This window comes from Vanessa cardui, chromosome 5, assembly GCF_905220365.1.
Source record: "Vanessa cardui chromosome 5, ilVanCard2.1, whole genome shotgun sequence".
Lineage (NCBI taxonomy): Eukaryota > Metazoa > Arthropoda > Insecta > Lepidoptera > Nymphalidae > Vanessa > Vanessa cardui.
In genome coordinates, this window is record NC_061127.1 from 11,196,537 (window position 1) to 11,215,295 (window position 18,759).

General features: G+C 34.8%; 2 protein-coding genes across 2 annotated transcripts; one reads left to right on the top strand and one right to left on the bottom strand.

Moving 5' to 3' along the window:
• Nucleotides 1-1,178: 1,178 nt before the first annotated feature.
• On the bottom strand, nt 1,179-10,680 carry LOC124544561 (protein abnormal spindle). Its single transcript, XM_047123161.1, has 8 exons — nt 10,453-10,680; nt 10,176-10,373; nt 9,734-9,931; nt 3,718-9,462; nt 2,732-2,918; nt 2,316-2,497; nt 1,747-1,866; nt 1,179-1,624 (listed from the first exon to the last, which is right to left on the bottom strand). Exons 1-8 carry the CDS (start codon nt 10,462-10,464, stop codon nt 1,310-1,312), a joined length of 6,957 nt encoding a protein of 2,318 aa, XP_046979117.1. The 5' UTR covers nt 10,465-10,680; the 3' UTR covers nt 1,179-1,309.
• Nucleotides 10,681-11,847: 1,167 nt separating this feature from the next.
• Nucleotides 11,848-18,732, top strand: LOC124529707 (E3 ubiquitin-protein ligase ZNF598). Its single transcript, XM_047103584.1, has 10 exons — nt 11,848-11,993; nt 12,074-12,263; nt 12,759-13,007; nt 13,258-13,343; nt 14,508-14,746; nt 14,858-14,972; nt 15,078-15,226; nt 15,673-15,792; nt 16,375-16,571; nt 16,642-18,732. The coding sequence occupies exons 2-10, from the start codon at nt 12,093-12,095 to the stop codon at nt 17,740-17,742; spliced, it is 2,427 nt and encodes an 808-aa protein (XP_046959540.1). The 5' UTR covers nt 11,848-11,993; nt 12,074-12,092; the 3' UTR covers nt 17,743-18,732.
• Nucleotides 18,733-18,759: the final 27 nt, after the last annotated feature.

Sequence of the window (18,759 nt, forward strand, 5' to 3'; positions counted from 1 at the left end):
AGGCTACAATAATATATTTTTTTGATATATTTCAAGGCGTACAAGGTCGCGGACACAGGACAGCTTGGTACAGCTTGGACAGTATAATTTTTTGAAAAATATCTCAAACTATAATACCTATTGGTATTCACAAGGAAAAAAATGTTAACTGGGCACGTTACCATTTGGTTTTTGAAGTTAGTAGATACATCAGTACATAGTATAAACAAAGTCGCTTATCGGTGTCCTTATAAATGCTTACATCTTAGAAATTGATCAACGGATTTTGATATGTTTTTTTTAATATATAGATTGATTCGAGAGGAAGGTATTTGTACATAATACATGGACAATGGCTATAGTAAAGAAACACTGATCATTTTAGAAGTTTCTAATGTGATGTCTTACATAAAGAAATTCTGTAGAATATTTAGTATCAGTATTGTACTCGTGCGAAGTCGGGGCGGTTCGCGAGTTCATATATAAAGTAGTTATTATGTTACTGCTATGATTTACATTTATCGTAGACAAATAAAAAAAATGTAGTTTAGACTATATCCTTACCAATCGAAGTAGGAATAAAGATAGGAACAAACCTTAGATTTACGTATTTCATGCAATTTGGTAATTCAGCTATAGTGTGTATCTACTACTAAGAATTTATACTTAAGATAACTTGATTATTTATTTTTATATTCATTGTATTATAATACAATTAATCTTCAAATGTTGTTTATTTGGCATATCTCCTAGTTTCCTTGGAATAGGTACATACATACGCAACAAACCCCTATACACATTTTCAATATTTATTTATTATATTGCCTAAAACTTGTCTTCTTTCTACCACCTGTGTGCAGGTGATGTACAAATTTACTTCCTTACAAAGTTAGCTGACCTATTATCGAAAAACCAAATTAATTATATTGTAAGACAATAACAACTACCATGTTTTTTATAACTTAGAAATCTTAACTATTAAATGTGAACCACAGATGAGTTTTTTGCTCAAACAATATTCCTACCTACACTTGACTAAACTGATTCTTGTTCATAACGAGGAACGTTTAAACAAACTTGAGTGATTTCAGAATTTTTAAAAAATATTTAGATAAACTTATATATATGGATTTAATGATTGAATAAAACAATCATTTAATTTAACATTTTATTGTGAATTATATTAAATTACACTCGCAATAATATACATAATTAGTTAAATATATTAAAAATAAATGTCATTACGTCAACAAACTATTCATGATAAAATACTTTACACTAACATAAAAGTGGCAACATAATTAATAATATAAAATTAATAATAATTGAATTATAACTCATAAGTTTCAAAGAGGCAACAGATTGCTTGTTGAGGGTCCTGAAAATATCGAGGCTTGTCGACTCTGATGATCCCATAATCCGGCTCGAGGGCCGGCAACAAATAACCGCCGCTATAACTGCAGATGCTATGATTCATATCACGCAAAGATTGATTCATTGTGTGTGAAACATATTTAGAAGGCTGAGGGGTACTGAATTTATTTCTTGTCACATTATTCGCCATCCGTTTCATTCGCATTACATTTCCTTTAATTGTCACTAGAATTTTATGATTTTCAGGTTCATGAAGAAAACTGGTTAAATCCTAAAAAATAAAAAGATTTAAAAATTATTTGTTGATAAATATTATTATTACGATTTATTTCTTTCATTCTTAACAGTTGTGTCGCATAGATAATAAGAATGTAAAAAGTTACGACTACTTACACTCCTAACTTCGTCATACTTGGAGAATAGCCAAAGGTAAGTAGACAATATGCAAAACAATTGTGTTTCGCTGTTACTGAAACGCCACATGAATTTCAGTACTGGCGGTATTCTATCCCTCTGTGGATAAAAACATTGTATAAGATTTTTTACCTAATTATCTACACAGCTACTGCATGCATTTACTACAAAGTTTAAATATTTATATTAGTTTTACAATAAGAGGTTTTATATAATCTTATCGTGCTTGTTTCATGAGCGCCCTGGGTGAAATTTGATTTTTTTGGACACCACTTCACTTATATTTAAGTAATATTTTATGTTTATCTTAAAAATATGATATTTTAACCGGTGCGGCTGTATTCTGACCACCAATTTGAAACGAGTACAGGCACGTCAATTAAAGTTTGATTCCGTGAGTGCCTAGCTTAGACGCTACGGATTTTGATCTTGAAAAATTAGACAATACGCCTTCATTAAATTAAATAATGGCCGGTGTATATTGTAAAAATTCAAGGTCAATAAATAGGTTTGTTTCGTCTATTGCAGAACAAGTGTCATTAACTTACTGCATATATTTTAGGTCCTGTTATTCTGTATCTAGTCAAATTAACTAGCAGTGATGCAGCAGACTTGAGTACTTCCACGCTAGAGATAGATCTGTTTGTTACAGACATGTAGATATACACGCGTCGCACAACTGATGAAGCATTTTCGTTATACGTTATTGGATACACTTCAGTGAGAAGTTCTGAAAAAGAAAAGTTTTTGAATTGACGTTACTCGATATTAAAAAAAAAAAAACAAAGTAATGATAGCTATTTTCCGTGGCGATATCTTATGTTTATTTTTCATGTAGCTCTATTATTCTATTAAAAGCCATATAAATGTTTTTCATATATGAATTACTGGTCATGCAAGTGTTAGAGTGTGTGAATTATTTTTAAAGGTATTGTATATAAATTTTGTTGCTCAAACTACTTACCCACAGATCTAAACGCCCGTATAACAGTTTCGATATCCGACATCTTACGGAGTACTTCCATTGCTTCCTCGTTTCTCTCTTTTAACGACTCCTGTTCTGACTGCAGGCCTCCATTGCGCCACCTCCGACGCAGCTCATATGCATCCATGCCGCTCGCTAAACGAGCTTTGTGACCACGGAAGAGTGCCTGTTTGTTTAGAATAATAATATTTTTAGTTAAAATATTTGTAAGGTATTTTATTTTGGTACAATAAAACGAGACTCGGTAGTAATCGCTGAGGACTCTAATGCCCTTAGCGTTTATTGATTAAAAAGAATTATACATATATGTAGAATATTAACAAAAAAAAAATTATAAATAAATGAAATTCCGCACACGAATCATATAGAAATGTGTTTTAATATAATTTGAAATTAAAGGTTGACTTTTTTTTTCGAATGAGATTAGTAACATGAAACGTTCGCAGGATCTGTATCACAGATAGTAAGGATTTTCTCGTTCGAATAAAAGGTTGTTGTTAAATTCTTCATTGAAGATTGGACCACTAATTAAAACTCAAAGGAAAAAATGATTTCTTATATGGTTGCAAATCCGGATTTTTTAACAATTTGATAAAAATAGATATCCTATAAGAAAAAAATCGTAGCGGAGCGAAGTTGAGAAGAAGGGTTGACACTCGCGTAACTTAGAGTAGTCGAAGTGAGAAATCATATCAATATCAGTAAATGATGGCTTTTTTATCGTTATACATAATCAGCAAATTATACTATATTATGTAAATTGTGTATATGAGCTAGAGAAGAGGTCCAAGGGTTAATAAATTAAAAGTGATTTATATATTTATAACTATTCGACGGTTAATAACAGGATTTTTTTAAATATAATAATAACAATAGAAAATTTAGTCGACACGTTCGAATTGATGCCTATAAAATTTAATTCATGAATATATTATATTTTCATTATAAACAACAAAAAAACTGACCTGAATTTTTGTAGCAGCCCAATTTCGCTGCTGTTCTTTTCGTAACTTCAATATATTCTCCTTCTTACATTCAACTGCTTTACGAATCAGGTAACCTCTACTAAGAGCTTGTATTCTTAGGATTATATTTCTTTTTATCACAAATTCATTGCGTAACATTCTTGTTAAAATTTTTCCTCTCCATTGTTTCTGAACACATATCACTTGCTTGCGGTATCGTTTATACCACGATTGAGTTAAGTATCTTCGAATGTTCTTCTGGATACATATCGCTGCTACTTCTCTTTGTTCTTTTAAGAAAAGCCTATGTTTTTTTAATCTATATACAGCTTGTATTACTAAAACTGTAGTACGTAAACGTATGTATCGTTTCCTTTCAATGAAACTACGAACATAAGCTTGCAGTTTTATTATAGAGAATCTGAGCTGCTCATATTTTTTTCGTTCTGTTTTTGCTAATATATACGAGCGGTAACATCTTTGTATGGTAATGGCTGCAGTTCGCATGACAAGAAAACGTTTGCGTATAATGCACATACGGACAAATGATTGCAAAGTAATTATATTTTGTTTGATGTTTATAAAATTACGTCTACATTCTTTACGTCTTCGGATAGATATGTACCATGTTTGAATTTTTTCGACGGCAACTTTCCGAGCTACTGTACGTGCCGCATTTCTGGCTCTTATATTACGTTGAATAAAGATAGCCGTACTTCGTAAACGGATATAGTCATTTCTTAATTTTCTACCTAGCATAATTTCTCTGAATCTCGTTTGAATAATTGTAACTGCGGATTTTAACTCAATATAATATGCTCTTTGTTTTCGCGCAATCAAACAAGCTCTGTGAAACTGTTGTATTGTAATACAAGCTTTTACAATTTTATTGAATTTATCCCTTGCTTCTAACATCAATCGCTTGGCTCTATATCTTCGTTGTAGCGTTAAAACGGCAAATCTTAATTTCAAATAAGATTGTCTCTCTTTTCTCATTAAAATAGTTGCCTTGAGTCTTTGCTGTAGAGTGATTGTTGCTTGTCTTAATTGTAAATATTTATTTCTTTGAGAAATGCCCATTTTATAAGCCCTATAAAATGCTTGAATTTGTTTAGATGCTTCTAATACTTTCAAGAATTGTTTTCTTTCTTCTTTCATGATTTTTTGAGATCTAAATCTATTTTGCAAGTAAACTACTGCAAGGCGTTTTTTAAGATAGGCTTGTCTCTCTTTCCTCATTGCTAACAAAGCCCTGTATCTTCTTTGAAGGATGACAGCTGACTGCTTTATACTCAAATATCTAGTTCTTTGATATCTCATATCTCTAATACTTCTATATTTGTTTTGTATGTAAATTGTAGCCGATATCAATTGACAATAGTTTTGTCTTATTTTCTTCGTTTCTCGATATTGTCTATAATATGTTTGGATAACGTTTACCGATCGTTTTAATAATAAGTATGCATGCCTTTGTCGTTTCGTTTCCAAATATGATCGGTAAAATCTTTGAATTGTTATAGTTGATGTTTTTATTTGAATAAAATCCGTCCTTATTGTTTTTGTTAAGATGTAACTACGGAAATGTTGTTGAATACAAATGGTTGCACTTTTCATTTTCAGATATTCGAGTCTTTGCTTTCTGCCAACAATATAAGCCCTATACAGTCTTTGTATAGCCAAGCAAGCGTTTTTCGTCTGTTCATATTGTTTCTTCACTTCTTTCGCCTTCTTCAAACATCTAAACCAATTTTGTATTTTCAAAACAGAATTTTTCTGCTGAATGTATATTTGGCGCTGGAGCTTTCCTAATAAATATGCTCTATAAGCATTTTGAATCACAATGCATGACGCTTTTAGTTTTTCATAATCAGCTCTATCTTTTCGCATTTCTAATAGAGCTTTAAATCTTCTCTGCAATATTATGGCTGCGTTTCTCAATTCTAAATATCTTGTTCTAATTTCTCTCATTAAAATAATGGCTCTGTATCTTACCTGCAACGCAACAACAGAACTTTTCAATTTCAAGTAATTAGCTCTATCACGTCGCATTGCCAATAGACTTCGAAATTGTGTTTGTATTTTTACAGTCGATGTTCTTAATAGAACGTATTTCTGACGCTGGGCTTTCATTTCTAAGTATGATCGGAAGTGATTTTGAATAATAATGACGGAATTTGTTAGTGTTAAATATTTTTCTCTAGTTTCTTTCATGTTCAAGTAAGCTTTAAAACGCCTTTGAATTACAATGGACGAATTTCGTAAATTTAAATAGTTTGATTTTTCTTTTTTCATTATCTGATTAGCTCTGATTTTTCTTTGTGTATAAATAATTAAATTTCTTTGTCGTACGTATTCTGCGTAAACTTTCTTACATTTATACAATGCTTGTAATTTAATAACCGCATCTCTCAATTTTAAATAATTTCTCCGATCATTTCTCATTGCAATAACTGCTTTGTAACGGTTTTCTATAATGCGAACAGACTTCTTCAATTCTGTGAAATATTTGCGATGTTTCATCATTCTAAAGTAACTCTGTATGAGTACAGCACTTTGCTTTTTCTCTGCAAATTTCTGCATTTCTTTCCTCATTAATATCTTGCTCCTATACTTTTGTTGAATGATCATAACTGCACTTCGTAATTTAACATACGATTTCCGTACTAAATACTGTCTGACAATACTCTGGGCGAGTACAATTTTACTTCTGATCATGTTATAACGCTTCACACATAACCAGCGTTTGACGTATGCTTGTATTATAGTTGCTGATTTTTGTTGTAATCTCCTCCTTTCTAATCGCAATGCCTGCAAAATCTCTTTCGCTTCTTGAACCATCTTTTTATTCTTATACCATTCGGCGATTTTTACAGCACTATACTTTTGTTTCCGTAGACGGCTTCGACATATCCACATTCGGCAATATTTTTGTATTACGATCGTTGCCGTTGTTACTTGATACATCTTGTATTCTACCATACGATTGTATTTGATTCGTCTCCACCAGTATTGAATGACACTGGCTGCTGTGTCACGCTGAGCTAGAATCCTTTCTTCTTCCCTTCGTTTCTCAACAATAACTTCATATTTCTTTCTCCACCAAATCTGTATGACATTTGCAGCTTTTTCGAATAACGGAGCTCGGAATACGTGGATCAGTTGCCATAAGAGCGACAAGGTCTTTTCCCGATGCCCGTCGGCAATATCAGATGCGGTTATATCACCAACTATAACGAAGTTCGCTTCTTTCAAAGCGTTTAAAGCCACGTGCACGTTATGTATCTTCTGAAGGCGTGATATTGCCGGAGTACGTAGCTGATTTAACAAGCCATTTTTCATCAAGATAATTTCCATAACTTTTGTTAATCGAACCCCATCTCTTATATCGACTGCTATATTGTGGACGGCATATTTATATTCATCTAAATAAGATTGTTTAACGCAAACGACATATCCGAGCGGTCTCAGGTGCTTTGTAATATCTCCAATGCCCGCAATAAGTTCTCTTGTGAAGCGTAAAATAATTTCTCTGCTTTCTTTACATAAAGCATTCCTGCAAAACAAGCAGGGATCGTGAGGTATTATTTTTTTCTGCTTTGCTTGATCTAAGAAGAACACGAGCATGAAAAACTTTTTAAGAGTGAACTTCTTTATGGCCTCCATGTACGCTGGCAACAGCATATTTGGTGCAGATGATTTAGAATGTTTGTTTTTGAGGTGAGGATTTTTGAACATTCTATGAATAATAAATGTGGTAAGTCCTTCAACATCGCTGTTCGATTTAAGAGGCAAAACGAGACCGTAGATAGCCTCCAAGCCGATACGAAGCCACAATGGATTGTAAGAGAGTAGTAACTCCATTATTACTTTTTGTAATCCAATATCTAAATGTAAATTTCTGTCAGTTCTTATTGCAATCAATTTCTTTTCGATCTGTAGATTTAATTTTATGAACACTTGAGAAATTTCTGGGCTTAAAAGCAATGCTCTTGCTGTTCGCCGTAAGCTGTCTAGCCTATGGCTGTTGTGGTAAGCGCTGCACACTTGCTCTTTAGTCGGAGCTGCTGGTATTTCTTTGTTTCTATTCTCAATCCAAGCTTTTCCTACATCAATTTTCTGTTCTATGTTACTGTCTAAATCGGCTGGAGGAGTCAAAATACAATTGAGCCACCTTTTAAATTCTTTCTCAAACTTGTCAACAGCTTCCTCATCGTAGAAGTAAGTTGTTGAAAGAAACGGGTCTACTGTAAACGACTGGGAGTAAACATTACCCATGTGATTTAGAGAAATGTTTTGATTAATGCTTTTATTAGTGTCAAATGAGTGATTCCCTTTCCCAGTTATAGATTCTCTGCTCTTTACAATAGTTTGAGACATTGTTTTAGCTTTCATAGACTTCCTTGGTACCGAGGTAGGCATCTTCCAAAGTTCAGGTTCAGCTCTGACCGCTTTCTTCGACCAAGCTGACTGACGATTTAAAGATGATAATGAAGCCTTATTATCATTTGCTTTATCAAAAGTTCTATTGATGGTGAATGTTGCCATTTGCTTATTTGTTTTGTCGAAAACATGCATATCAGAAAAATGTATGCTTTCCTCTGGAATTGATTGTAACGGTGGTGTTAGAGACCTAGGGGGTGATTTTATTTCCATTCTCAAATCATTATTCCAAAGATAATTCTCAGATCTAGCGAGGTGATTTCTTTCATTAGTATCCCTATAGAAATGTTCCTTAAATAGAGCTTGTCGACATACTTTCGGATTTGACTCTCTTGGGACAGGTGCTTGCTTTGAATCTCCATACATTTGGTTAGAATTAAAGTACATAGGAGTATTTGGTGACTCTTTTGTGTACGTATCAGAACTTATCTTTGCATTTGAGTCTTCAATGATGTCATGGGTCTCATTGTACATTTTTGGTATAATTTTCCTCTCTGTTGAAAATCTTTGTGGAAAGAAAGACAAATCACTTATGCGTGAGAATTCTGTGTTAATTGAAAAGTTTGGACTGTTCAACTCCTTAGGTGATGATGTGTTTGGGATCTTTTTATTTGGTAGTGTAGGCGTCGCATGGCATTGATTATTTTCATATTGTACATGATGATTAACTGTTAACCACTTGTTAGGCGGCTGTGATGAAGTAATACATAGAATGGAATGACTCTCATTTTCTTTGTTACTGTTTTGAACATCTAAGCTGTCATCGAAATCACTTTCAGAATTAACACTTAATATAATTTTTGGGCCTTTGACCAATTTATCATTCTTTGTTGGAAGACTTTTAAGGGGAGTAAAAGTAATGTTATCAAAAACATCAGTCACAGAAGAATCATTAATTTGTCTGTTCGATGGTTTTAAAATATTATTTTCATTTGCATAGACATCATTTACATTATATGATTTATCATAAGTTTCATAAAGCATGTCTTTCTTAGTACGCTGCATGTTTGAAAATATTTCAGATGTATTAAAGTTTAAATCTAAATTTGTTGGTGAGTCAAAAGGGCATTTTTTCAATTTTGGGTCTATAGAACAGTCATTGTAAGATACATTTTCTTTATCCATTTGATTATACACTTTGTAATGAGTTGATTGGACCACATTTACAGTTTTCTTTACTTTTGTTGTGTTATATATAGTTTCAACTTTCTTTTTATATACAGCAGCTGGAGACCTCTTTCCCTTCTTTTTAATCTTACCCGGTGAGATCTTGAATTTTGGATTATTATTTTTACCTTTTACATTCTGAAAAAATTTGATTATTGAAAAATAATTATCAATAAAATTTTTATATTATGAAATAAGACATTTATTAAATGAATATAGTTTATCTTATATTATCATTTTTAAAATACAGACAAGGAATTTTATTAAGATAGTATTTTTCAATCAAAAATAGTGTTTAATTTTTTATATATGCTAAAAGCACTTCAAACTCAAACAGTTTGTTTGTTTATTCACCACAAATATCTTTAAAAAGAATAGATAGAATAAAAAATAGAATCTCTGAGATTACCATTTCTGATTTGAGAACAATCATGACATCATATCTGCCTCTATTTTGATTTGTAAATCGAATTGTTTCCCGTAGCGCTGTGGGCTGTGTAGGTGTCCAGAGCATAGTTATGCAGTAGCATGTCTCCGGTTCCAGTTCCAGATATTCTCCAGGCAATTGTATAATTAAACCAGGTGGTAGAGACTTACCAAGTGTGATCTATAACATACAAAAAAAAAATGTAGCAAAAATATAATAACAGAATTTACAGAGGAAATACTCAACAGAATAATTGGTTATATTGAGTAAAAAAAAAATCTTAAACAACACACATTTCTTTCGTAAAATAGTGGTTAAGATACTAAAATGTACAATAATTAATTGAATTGTCTGTGAAAAAAAATGCTATGAAATTGTAATCAAAATTTTTCCTCTATATCATTGTTAACATTAACGGTTGTACCTGTTGGATAGCTTTAGAAGGATTTAATATTTCTAAATTTTTTTCGCATGTTGTCCCGATGAGTACGTTATCGAATACCACTTGAGGAGGTCTCGAAAATGGAGCCAAAACGAGTCTAGGACACTCTTCTTTGGGAGACGCCTTCTGAACAATTTCCTTTCTCCTAGCCCTTTTTAAATGCTCCGGAGTATTTTCAATCTGATAATAGAAATATTATTTAAATTAAGCAACAATAGAATATACTGAAAGGTTTAAAAAATATTATTGTGTAACTTACCTCGAAATACATAATTGCGGTCCACTCACTAACACTTATTACTAAATAAGCTACCACTGCTTCCCTATTCGTCACTTACACAACTATGCATATCTGCATCTTACTTTAAGAAATAAAACATAAGTAATTCCTGAGATTGAGTTTAAACGTTAAAATTTCTAAGCTGTTTATAATTCAAAGTTAACATTCAAAACTAAAACCGTTAACTGTTATGTCCAAACCCCAAGTTATGTCAATAAATGAAAACCAAAAAGAATAGAATAGAACCCTTTCAATACTAGAATGGAGACATAGAGTATATAATATAAACTGAAAAAAAAAAACTTAAAATAGAATTAATTACTTTTTCAATGAACGTATATATATTTTTTAAATAAACATAAAAATAAAAATATTGGACAGTGTCACATACACCACTCTGACCCCAATGTAAGAATCTAAAGAACTTGTGTTATGGAAAATCAGAAGTAAAGACGGTACTACAAACTCCCAGACCTAAGACAACATAGAAATTAATGAACTTTTTCTACATCTACTCTTGCTTGATTGATTTGAACCCGGGACCTTGGAGTCGCATACGCATGAAAACCGGCTTCCACACTGTTTAACCACAGAGGTCGTCAGATGATATTAGGTTAATAATTTTTTTTATGTAATTATTGAAATGACCAATTATTAACAAAAATTTGTACTTATGAAAAAATTTTATAAAACATTTTTTTTTTCTTGAACTTTTCTATTTTTTGCTGTTTATGGATTGGTGAATTACCGATTTATATTTTTATCAAGCATTTATTACGCGCTGAACAAAAATATTGTCAATATTTTCGTTTAAGTATATAAGATGTCCAATGTCTAGAAATTAGAAGAATCGTTTTTGTTGCTTCCACCTGAGCTTTTTCCACTTAGATCTGTGCACCATATGTCTTGGATTGGCTGTCTTAAAAAATTCGTCGTGGCTTAATAGAACAGAAAGCCATTATCACATAGATTTAAATAAACACATACATTTAAAAAAAAACTGATATTACTTATATAAGATTAGACAAATGCTTTATTTATCGCCAAGGGTAGATTTTTCTACAATTTGTTGATTATATATTTTTTACAGAACCTACACTTTTATTTGTATCTAAAGTATCGCTTGAATAAAAATTTAGAAAACTCCGTTTTATTTAGTTATTTTTTCAGATGACTTATTAAAGTGGTCGGGTCGGGTTCACATATGAGTTTATATTAACGAGCTATAAACGCATATATATTAATTCCTATCAATATAGGCTAGATGATATTCTTACAGTAACAACATTCTGGAAAATAATATAATTCTTATACTATAGTTACGACCCCTCATAAAATACTTCTTCTATCCATACTCTCTATAGCTCATAGTGATAGCTGCGATAGAAATGTCAGTGTCAATATGTCATTCTGTCATTATAGAGTTGTCATTCGGTTCTCCAGCTAGATTTATTGCTTATTCAGTTATTCCTCTTCGCCCGTCCGTTCTTAACATCTGTGACCCAAGAATCTATTTTCTGGTAGGTATTTATCATTTATCATGTATTCTTGTATTATATAAAACAGTATTTTATATGAATTCCATATTTTATTTTTATAGAAAATCTGTACTGGATATCATGGCCGAATCTCAAGTGAACGACAACACTACTTGCGTAGTGTGTTTTAAAAATGTCGTGTATTTCTCAATTGGCGAATGTGACCATCCTGTGTGTTTTGAATGTTCAACCCGGATGAGAGTTCTTTGCCTGCAAAATGAATGTCCGATATGTCGCCAGGATCTCTCAAGGGTATGTCCATATTACCTATACCTTATTTAAAATATTGTATGCATGTCAATCTTAAGAATACAATTCACTATTCATATTTATAAAGTATGTATTATTCAATCTCCTAATAAAACTAGGGTACAAATATTTTTTCACTTTATTTCTATCCTGTTTATAGATACTAATTAAAGCATATTGTGCAATAATTTTGAATAATGATAATATTAAAAACGTTTTGGAACATAAAATCCTGATGTATTACTTAACTGTTGTGTGTTTAATATAAGAAATAATAATCCTGCTAACATATATCCTGAATATTGTTGCTTAATCTACAAGTATTTAAACTGTAGAATGAAGTTTAAGCTGCTAATTAAGTATGATATTACTTTATTATATATAATTTTAATGAAATGTTTGGCAGTTTCTTTTAAACTATATGATTTATATTAATTTCTGTTGTTTCATGGCAAGCCTTTTATTATCATATTTTTTAATTATTTGTTCAAATTGCAGGTTGTTTTCACTGACACTGTTCATCCGTATAAAGAGTTGCGGAATAGACCATTCTCTGATAGACTATTTGAGAGGCAGTTTAAGATAGGATTCTGTTCTGAGGAAATTAAACATGCCTACGAGAGTCTACTCGAGAACCATTGCAAAATCTGTGATAAGACACAGTTCCGTACATTCAGTATGCTCAGTGAACACATGAGAAAGGTTCATGAGCGTTACTTCTGTGATCTTTGTGTTAAACATTTAAAGGTAAAGTAATTTATATTATTAATCAAGAAACGGCTAATTCTGTAACAAAAAAAGTGACTTGTTAAAAGGTTGTACTATATGCAAATCAATTTTTAATACTGTATTTATAACTAAAAATATAATTTAGTGAATAATATTGATAAAGAATAAATAACTTTTTAATGGTATGTTAAATTGTTATTAATTAGTATAAAAATGAATATTAATTGTTTTTCTATTTAATGAATACTTGATAATATAATTTTTTCAGATATTTACCAGTGAAAGGAAATGCTACACCCGTCAAGAACTTGCTCACCATCGACGGAAAGGAGACCTTGATGACACGTCTCATAGGTAAAAAATATATAATTTACTTTACATTTGAATTGCTAGATGTGTTTTTTAATTAAAACAGGCTGCTAAGAAGATACAGAATTGTATTGCATTCTTTTGTGAAAGTTATAATTTAATTTATTTTTTAAGTATTTATATTTGTTACATAATGCTCATTATACAAAGATGTTTTGAGTAACTTTATTTGGCTTATAATCAAATTATTATTCTAAATATAATTTGAATAAACACTCTGTTACATGCAGAGCACCCACAGTTGCTATGTCCACAATATTTCTATTACTAGTACTCTATTACTAGTATTTAGTGGATCCACGGCTGTTGCTAGGACCTTGACAAAGAAGAGGCGCGCGCGGAAAGAAGTTTCTTAAACAATAAATATTTTAATTCCGTTAAAACACAAAAATAACACATTTAATGTAGATTGCGTTTAAACACAAATAAAAAACATTTAATGTAGGATCAAGAATTGAGAAGATTGTGCCAGGACTTTGTCTGACAGAAAGCTGATGTAATTAAGAGCAGCTTAGACTACAACATTAACTTGTTTTAAATTAAATCGCGCAGGAAGTTGACACTCGAGATGAAGTGCACGTGTTTAAAAGTGACGTAAAATACGTCTTCAAGCTTCCAAATCTTCCGATGTTTCGGTCTCGGTACTTGTGCGGCAATAAATGAAGATACAACTCTTAAACTTTACCAACTTGTTTTGATTTATATCTAAAAGAACGAAGCAATCTATCTTTGGGTAAACATTAAAATGATTTGACATTCCAAATAGGTGACATACTGTAAAAACGTCAATGGTCAATGTTAAAGGCGTCAGAAGAACCTACAAAATAAGTCTACTATAAATTATTTAAAGCAAATCGTTGCTCTAACCGACGTTTGATCCATTTTGTCCCAATGATGACAAAAATATGGAATGTATTATTATCAATTGTGAATATCATAGATTAATTATTATATCGATCAATTTAATGTGAAATGAAAATGTTTATTTACCTTTATTCCTTTTCCAAGGAATAAAGGTAAATAAACAATATTAGCATTAGCATCAACCAGAAGGTTGGAATAGAATTTTTTGATGCTAATGTTATTGACATTATACGCCGTTAATTTATCTACTCGTATGAAACGAGTTAATCAAATAGTCATTTGCAGGGGCCATCCGCTCTGCGAATTCTGTGAGGAGCGCTTTATGGACGCAGACGAATTATATCGTCACTTGCGAAAGGAGCATCTTTACTGCCATCTATGCGATGCTGACGGTCGAAACCTGTACTACGCGTCGCACTCCGCGCTTGCGCACCACTTTCGCAACGAGCACTATTTGTGCGAAGATGGCGAGTGTGCGGGGCAGCATCTCACTGCAGTGTTTAGAAGCGAAATCGATCTTAAAGGTTTGTTGACTTTGAATATGAAATAAATAATTTTGTCTTGTCTGATATTATTATTAAAACTGTCAATCAGCATCTGATAATTTTTTTAATGCTATAATTTTCATATCGCAGCCCATAAAGCGACCGTGCACGGGCGCGGTATGACGCGCGGCGCTGCCAGGCAGGCGCGCACGCTGGAGTTGCAGTTCAACATCACGCCGCACCCCGTCGTCCAGAGAGCGCCTAGGTGTGTAGTGCTCATTTATAAATCATGCGCGTAAACTGTTTTTAAGTAGGTAAATAGACACCGAACATTTTAATAAGGAACGATTAACACATTGATTTTGCACAGAGAACGCCAGGTAGAGCCTCCGCCGCCGCCGGCCCCCGTGCAAATGGTGTCTCCCATCGACCCGGGAAGCGTCGAGCAGTTCCCGCGCCTGTCGGCCGCGCCCCCCGCCCCCGCTCCGCTCATCGCGCACCCCCCGCGCTTCCCCAGAGGTAACCCCTCCCTCATGCGACACCGCGCTCGCTCGAAGGTAACCCCCCCGCATTATCGCACGTCCCCCGCGAACTCGAGCTCAGTGTGATCTCCGATCTCCAAGACACGTTGTTCAATATCGGTTCGAACTCAATGCCTTCACAAAATATCAATATAATAGGAAATAACATTTGATATGTTTAACAATGGTTTCACTAGATGGCGTTGGGATCGAATTTAATCGCGATGATACTTCGCTCACGGATTTGTACATAGTGTTGATTATTTTAATAAAATTTGTCTTGCTCTGAAGTACAGTGTTTTACTATTTTTAAGTTATACTGGGTTCGAGAAGTTTTCGTACGGAATCAGTACACACGTGTATAGCCGTCGCAGTGACGCAATCGCCGCCCAGTCGAGTTTCAGACGTGACAAGGTCAGCCGGCTCATGGTCAGTGTGTGTCAGGCGCGGACCGGCTGGCGCGCAACGACCGCAACTTCCCGGCGCTGGACGGCAGCGCGCCCCCCGCCGCGCCGCGCGCCCCCGCGCCCGCCGCCGCCGCCGCCGCCGCCGTGCTGCGCAACCGTGAGTACGACTGCTCTCGTTGAGACATGTACTCTCCACTCACTTAGAGTCCCTATTCTGGAATGTTGCTCTGAGTCGAGACATGTAGCCTCCTTAGAGTCCCTATTCTGGAATGTGATTTATTTCTAAAAGTACAAATAATAATTTCTTGTTGATAACCTCTGACTTTCTTGCCTTCTCAGTAGAATCTACTTTCCGAACCGGTGGTAGTTTTACATTTGATTCTACACTGTAACATATAAATAAATAAATATGAGACAACATCACATACATTACTCTGATTCCAATGTAAGTAGTTAAAGCACTTGTGTTATGGAAAATCAGAAGTAACGAAGGTACCACAAACACCCAGACCCAAGACAACATAGAAAACTAATGATGACACGGCCGGGAATCGAACCCGGGACCTCGGAGTGGCGTACCCTTGAAAACCGGTGTACACACCACTCGACCACGGAGGTCGTCATATAGCTTCAAACGTGATTCTGTGATCCTACTTGAATATAGAATGTTTGGTTTTATGTTATGATTATTATTATTAATATCAAGGGTAACCTAGTAACTTGGTACATTTGATTAAAGCTTCGAAGCCAAGCGTCTCCATCCAGCTGCATAGTCAGCCGAGTGCAAGCAACTTCCGGTTGACACAAACGAGTGGAAATCGCATATCCATCCCGTCGCAGAAGAAGTCGCCTCTGTCCGATGACGACTTCCCGTCGCTTGGTATCGCGCGAGACGACCATCCCAGTATCGGATCCGGCACCGTGCAACCGCCGAAGGTAATTAGAACAATTACCGACTATCGCAGTACATGGACTTTAGTATTTATGTTTTATTTTGTTGTTTAAGGTAACGATGATTAACAGCGAAGAGCTGGGAGCAATAAAAAACAGTCAAACTAAGAGTCAGAGGAGTGAGTCGAAGAAAGTGCATCTAAACTCTGAAGCCTTTCCCGCTCTGTCGTCGTCATCAGTCCCGAGCGCCCCGCCTCAGTGGATTACCATATCGAAATCTAAAGAGAAATCGAAACCTAAGTCGGAACCGCCGCCGACGCCTCGAGAAGCCACTTTTAATCCTGCCGCAGATTTCCCAACGTTACCCGTCAACGTTAAATCTAAAGCCAAAAAATCACAACAATCTGTACAACATCAAGTACCTAATAATAACGCCCCGAGCGAAAGCACGAGGAATAAAAAGGAAAAAAAGAAGCAAAACTCGAATTCAAAGGACATCTCCCTAGATTCGAACATCATTAATCGAATAAACGACGTTAAGATTAAAAAGGAATACATAAATGCCTGCGTAAATAATAACAACAACAGCGTCGAACCCGATAAAAAAATTAAAACGACCAGCGAAGCGCCCTCGGCGAACGTCCAAAAGAATACTGGCAATGGGGATTTCGCAATGACTCTAAAGGAATACCCGCCGCTCAGCTCGCGCGAGAGCAACGGCCCGCAACGGGCCGACAACTTTTCCCATCGAATCGTCCAGAACGGCAGCGTCCCGCCGGGCTTCAAGAAGCGCCCGCCCTGCGACGGAATGACGTTCACGAACTCCGCCGGCCAGACGTTCCCCGCGCCCGTGCACTCGTACATCCCGCCGCCCGACTTCGAGCTCCGGAACCGCGCCCTCGTGAAGAAGTTCGCCGTGGCGCTCGGCGGGGCCGCCGCCGTCGAGAACTTCAAGGTCGCCTCGCGGGCTTTCCGCGACAGCAACATCACCGCGGACGAGTTCTACCAGCACTGCCGAGCGGCTCTGGGGGAGCAACTGGAGGCCGTGTTCCCGGAGCTGGTGGCGCTGCTGCCGGACATCGCGAAGCAGCAGGAGTTGGTGGTGGGGCGCGGCGCGGCGCAGCTGGACGTGTGCCCCACGTGCGGGCAGCTGCTGGCGCCGGCCGACCGCGGCGCGCACGACGCGGCGCACTGGCCGCCGCTGTCGTCGCGCTAGCGCTCGCGTCACTGTGATAACATTAACTAATTCGTGTTCACATATTCAGGTGTATATTGTATTCTATAAAGCGTTCAATCAGGCCGGTCACGTGTGACGTTATAATAGATCCGGATTTCACTCGAAGGTGCTTCTTATTTTTCTTAGTACATTATGTATGCTAGACAAGTATGAATAGAGATTTTCTATTCCTCTATGTAAATAGACCGAAGTAAATTCTTTCAACAAACCAAAGTTTGGATTGCGAGATTAAAATAGCTTTTAATATATTCCGAGGTGAATCCATTTTGATACATGTAAAGACGTATATCTCTACACATGAAATGTAATAAGTATGTAGAAGTTACTTTAGTACTGGTAATAGGTAACGTATTATATCTATGAATTTTAAACGATTATTTCGAGTACATAACATTTGTTACGTAAACAAATGGCTAAAATATTGGTTGCTCATTATAATTTAGTATCAAGTATATTCATACAATATCTAGTATGACTGTGTTAAACGATATTACGGTCCTGTTAATGTTTTTAAATTTATCGAGGCATCACAGACAGCTTTTATACTTATTATATTTCAATTCTTCGTGTTAACTGTTTGTATAAAGACTTGACGTTAAGAATTTGTGATTGTCAAAATAAAGCTCAGTATCACATGTACAGTTATTTTCTGAAATGTCTAGAGTTAGATTTACTAATCGACTTAATACTGAATCCTTATTGGTCGCCTGTACGAGCTACGGACGACAGTTCGGATTAAAGACGAATTTGTTTATTTTACTCTAATGTGCGTGTCAGAAAGAGGTTAGATTTATAAAAGAGGGTAGTGTTTTTTTTTTATTGTAAATTATTATAGACTCACAGTCTAAAGTGAATGTGGTAATTCATAATGTAAATGTTACACAGTGTAAAATATATTGTTTCAAAGTTATATTTTGTACTTTCAACTAAACATCTTTAGTTTATGTTAAATATTTTTGTTATAAAGAATGCACTTGTTTCATTAAACCCAAAAAC

Bases quoted from the DNA above. Each gene is read 5' to 3' on its own strand.
- LOC124544561 (XM_047123161.1), bottom strand. The intron at 2,919-3,717 runs GTCAGTTTTTTT...CTAAACAAACAG, and splicing joins GGGCTGCTACAAAAATTCAG to GCACTCTTCCGTGGTCACAA. The intron at 2,498-2,731 runs GTAAGTAGTTTG...TTTCTTTTTCAG, and splicing joins ACGGGCGTTTAGATCTGTGG to AACTTCTCACTGAAGTGTAT.
- LOC124529707 (XM_047103584.1), top strand. From the start codon at position 12,093: ATGGCCGAATCTCAAGTGAACGACAACACTACTTGCGTAGTGTGTTTT. The intron at 12,264-12,758 runs GTATGTCCATAT...TTCAAATTGCAG, and splicing joins GTCGCCAGGATCTCTCAAGG to GTTGTTTTCACTGACACTGT. The intron at 13,008-13,257 runs GTAAAGTAATTT...TAATTTTTTCAG, and splicing joins TTTGTGTTAAACATTTAAAG to ATATTTACCAGTGAAAGGAA.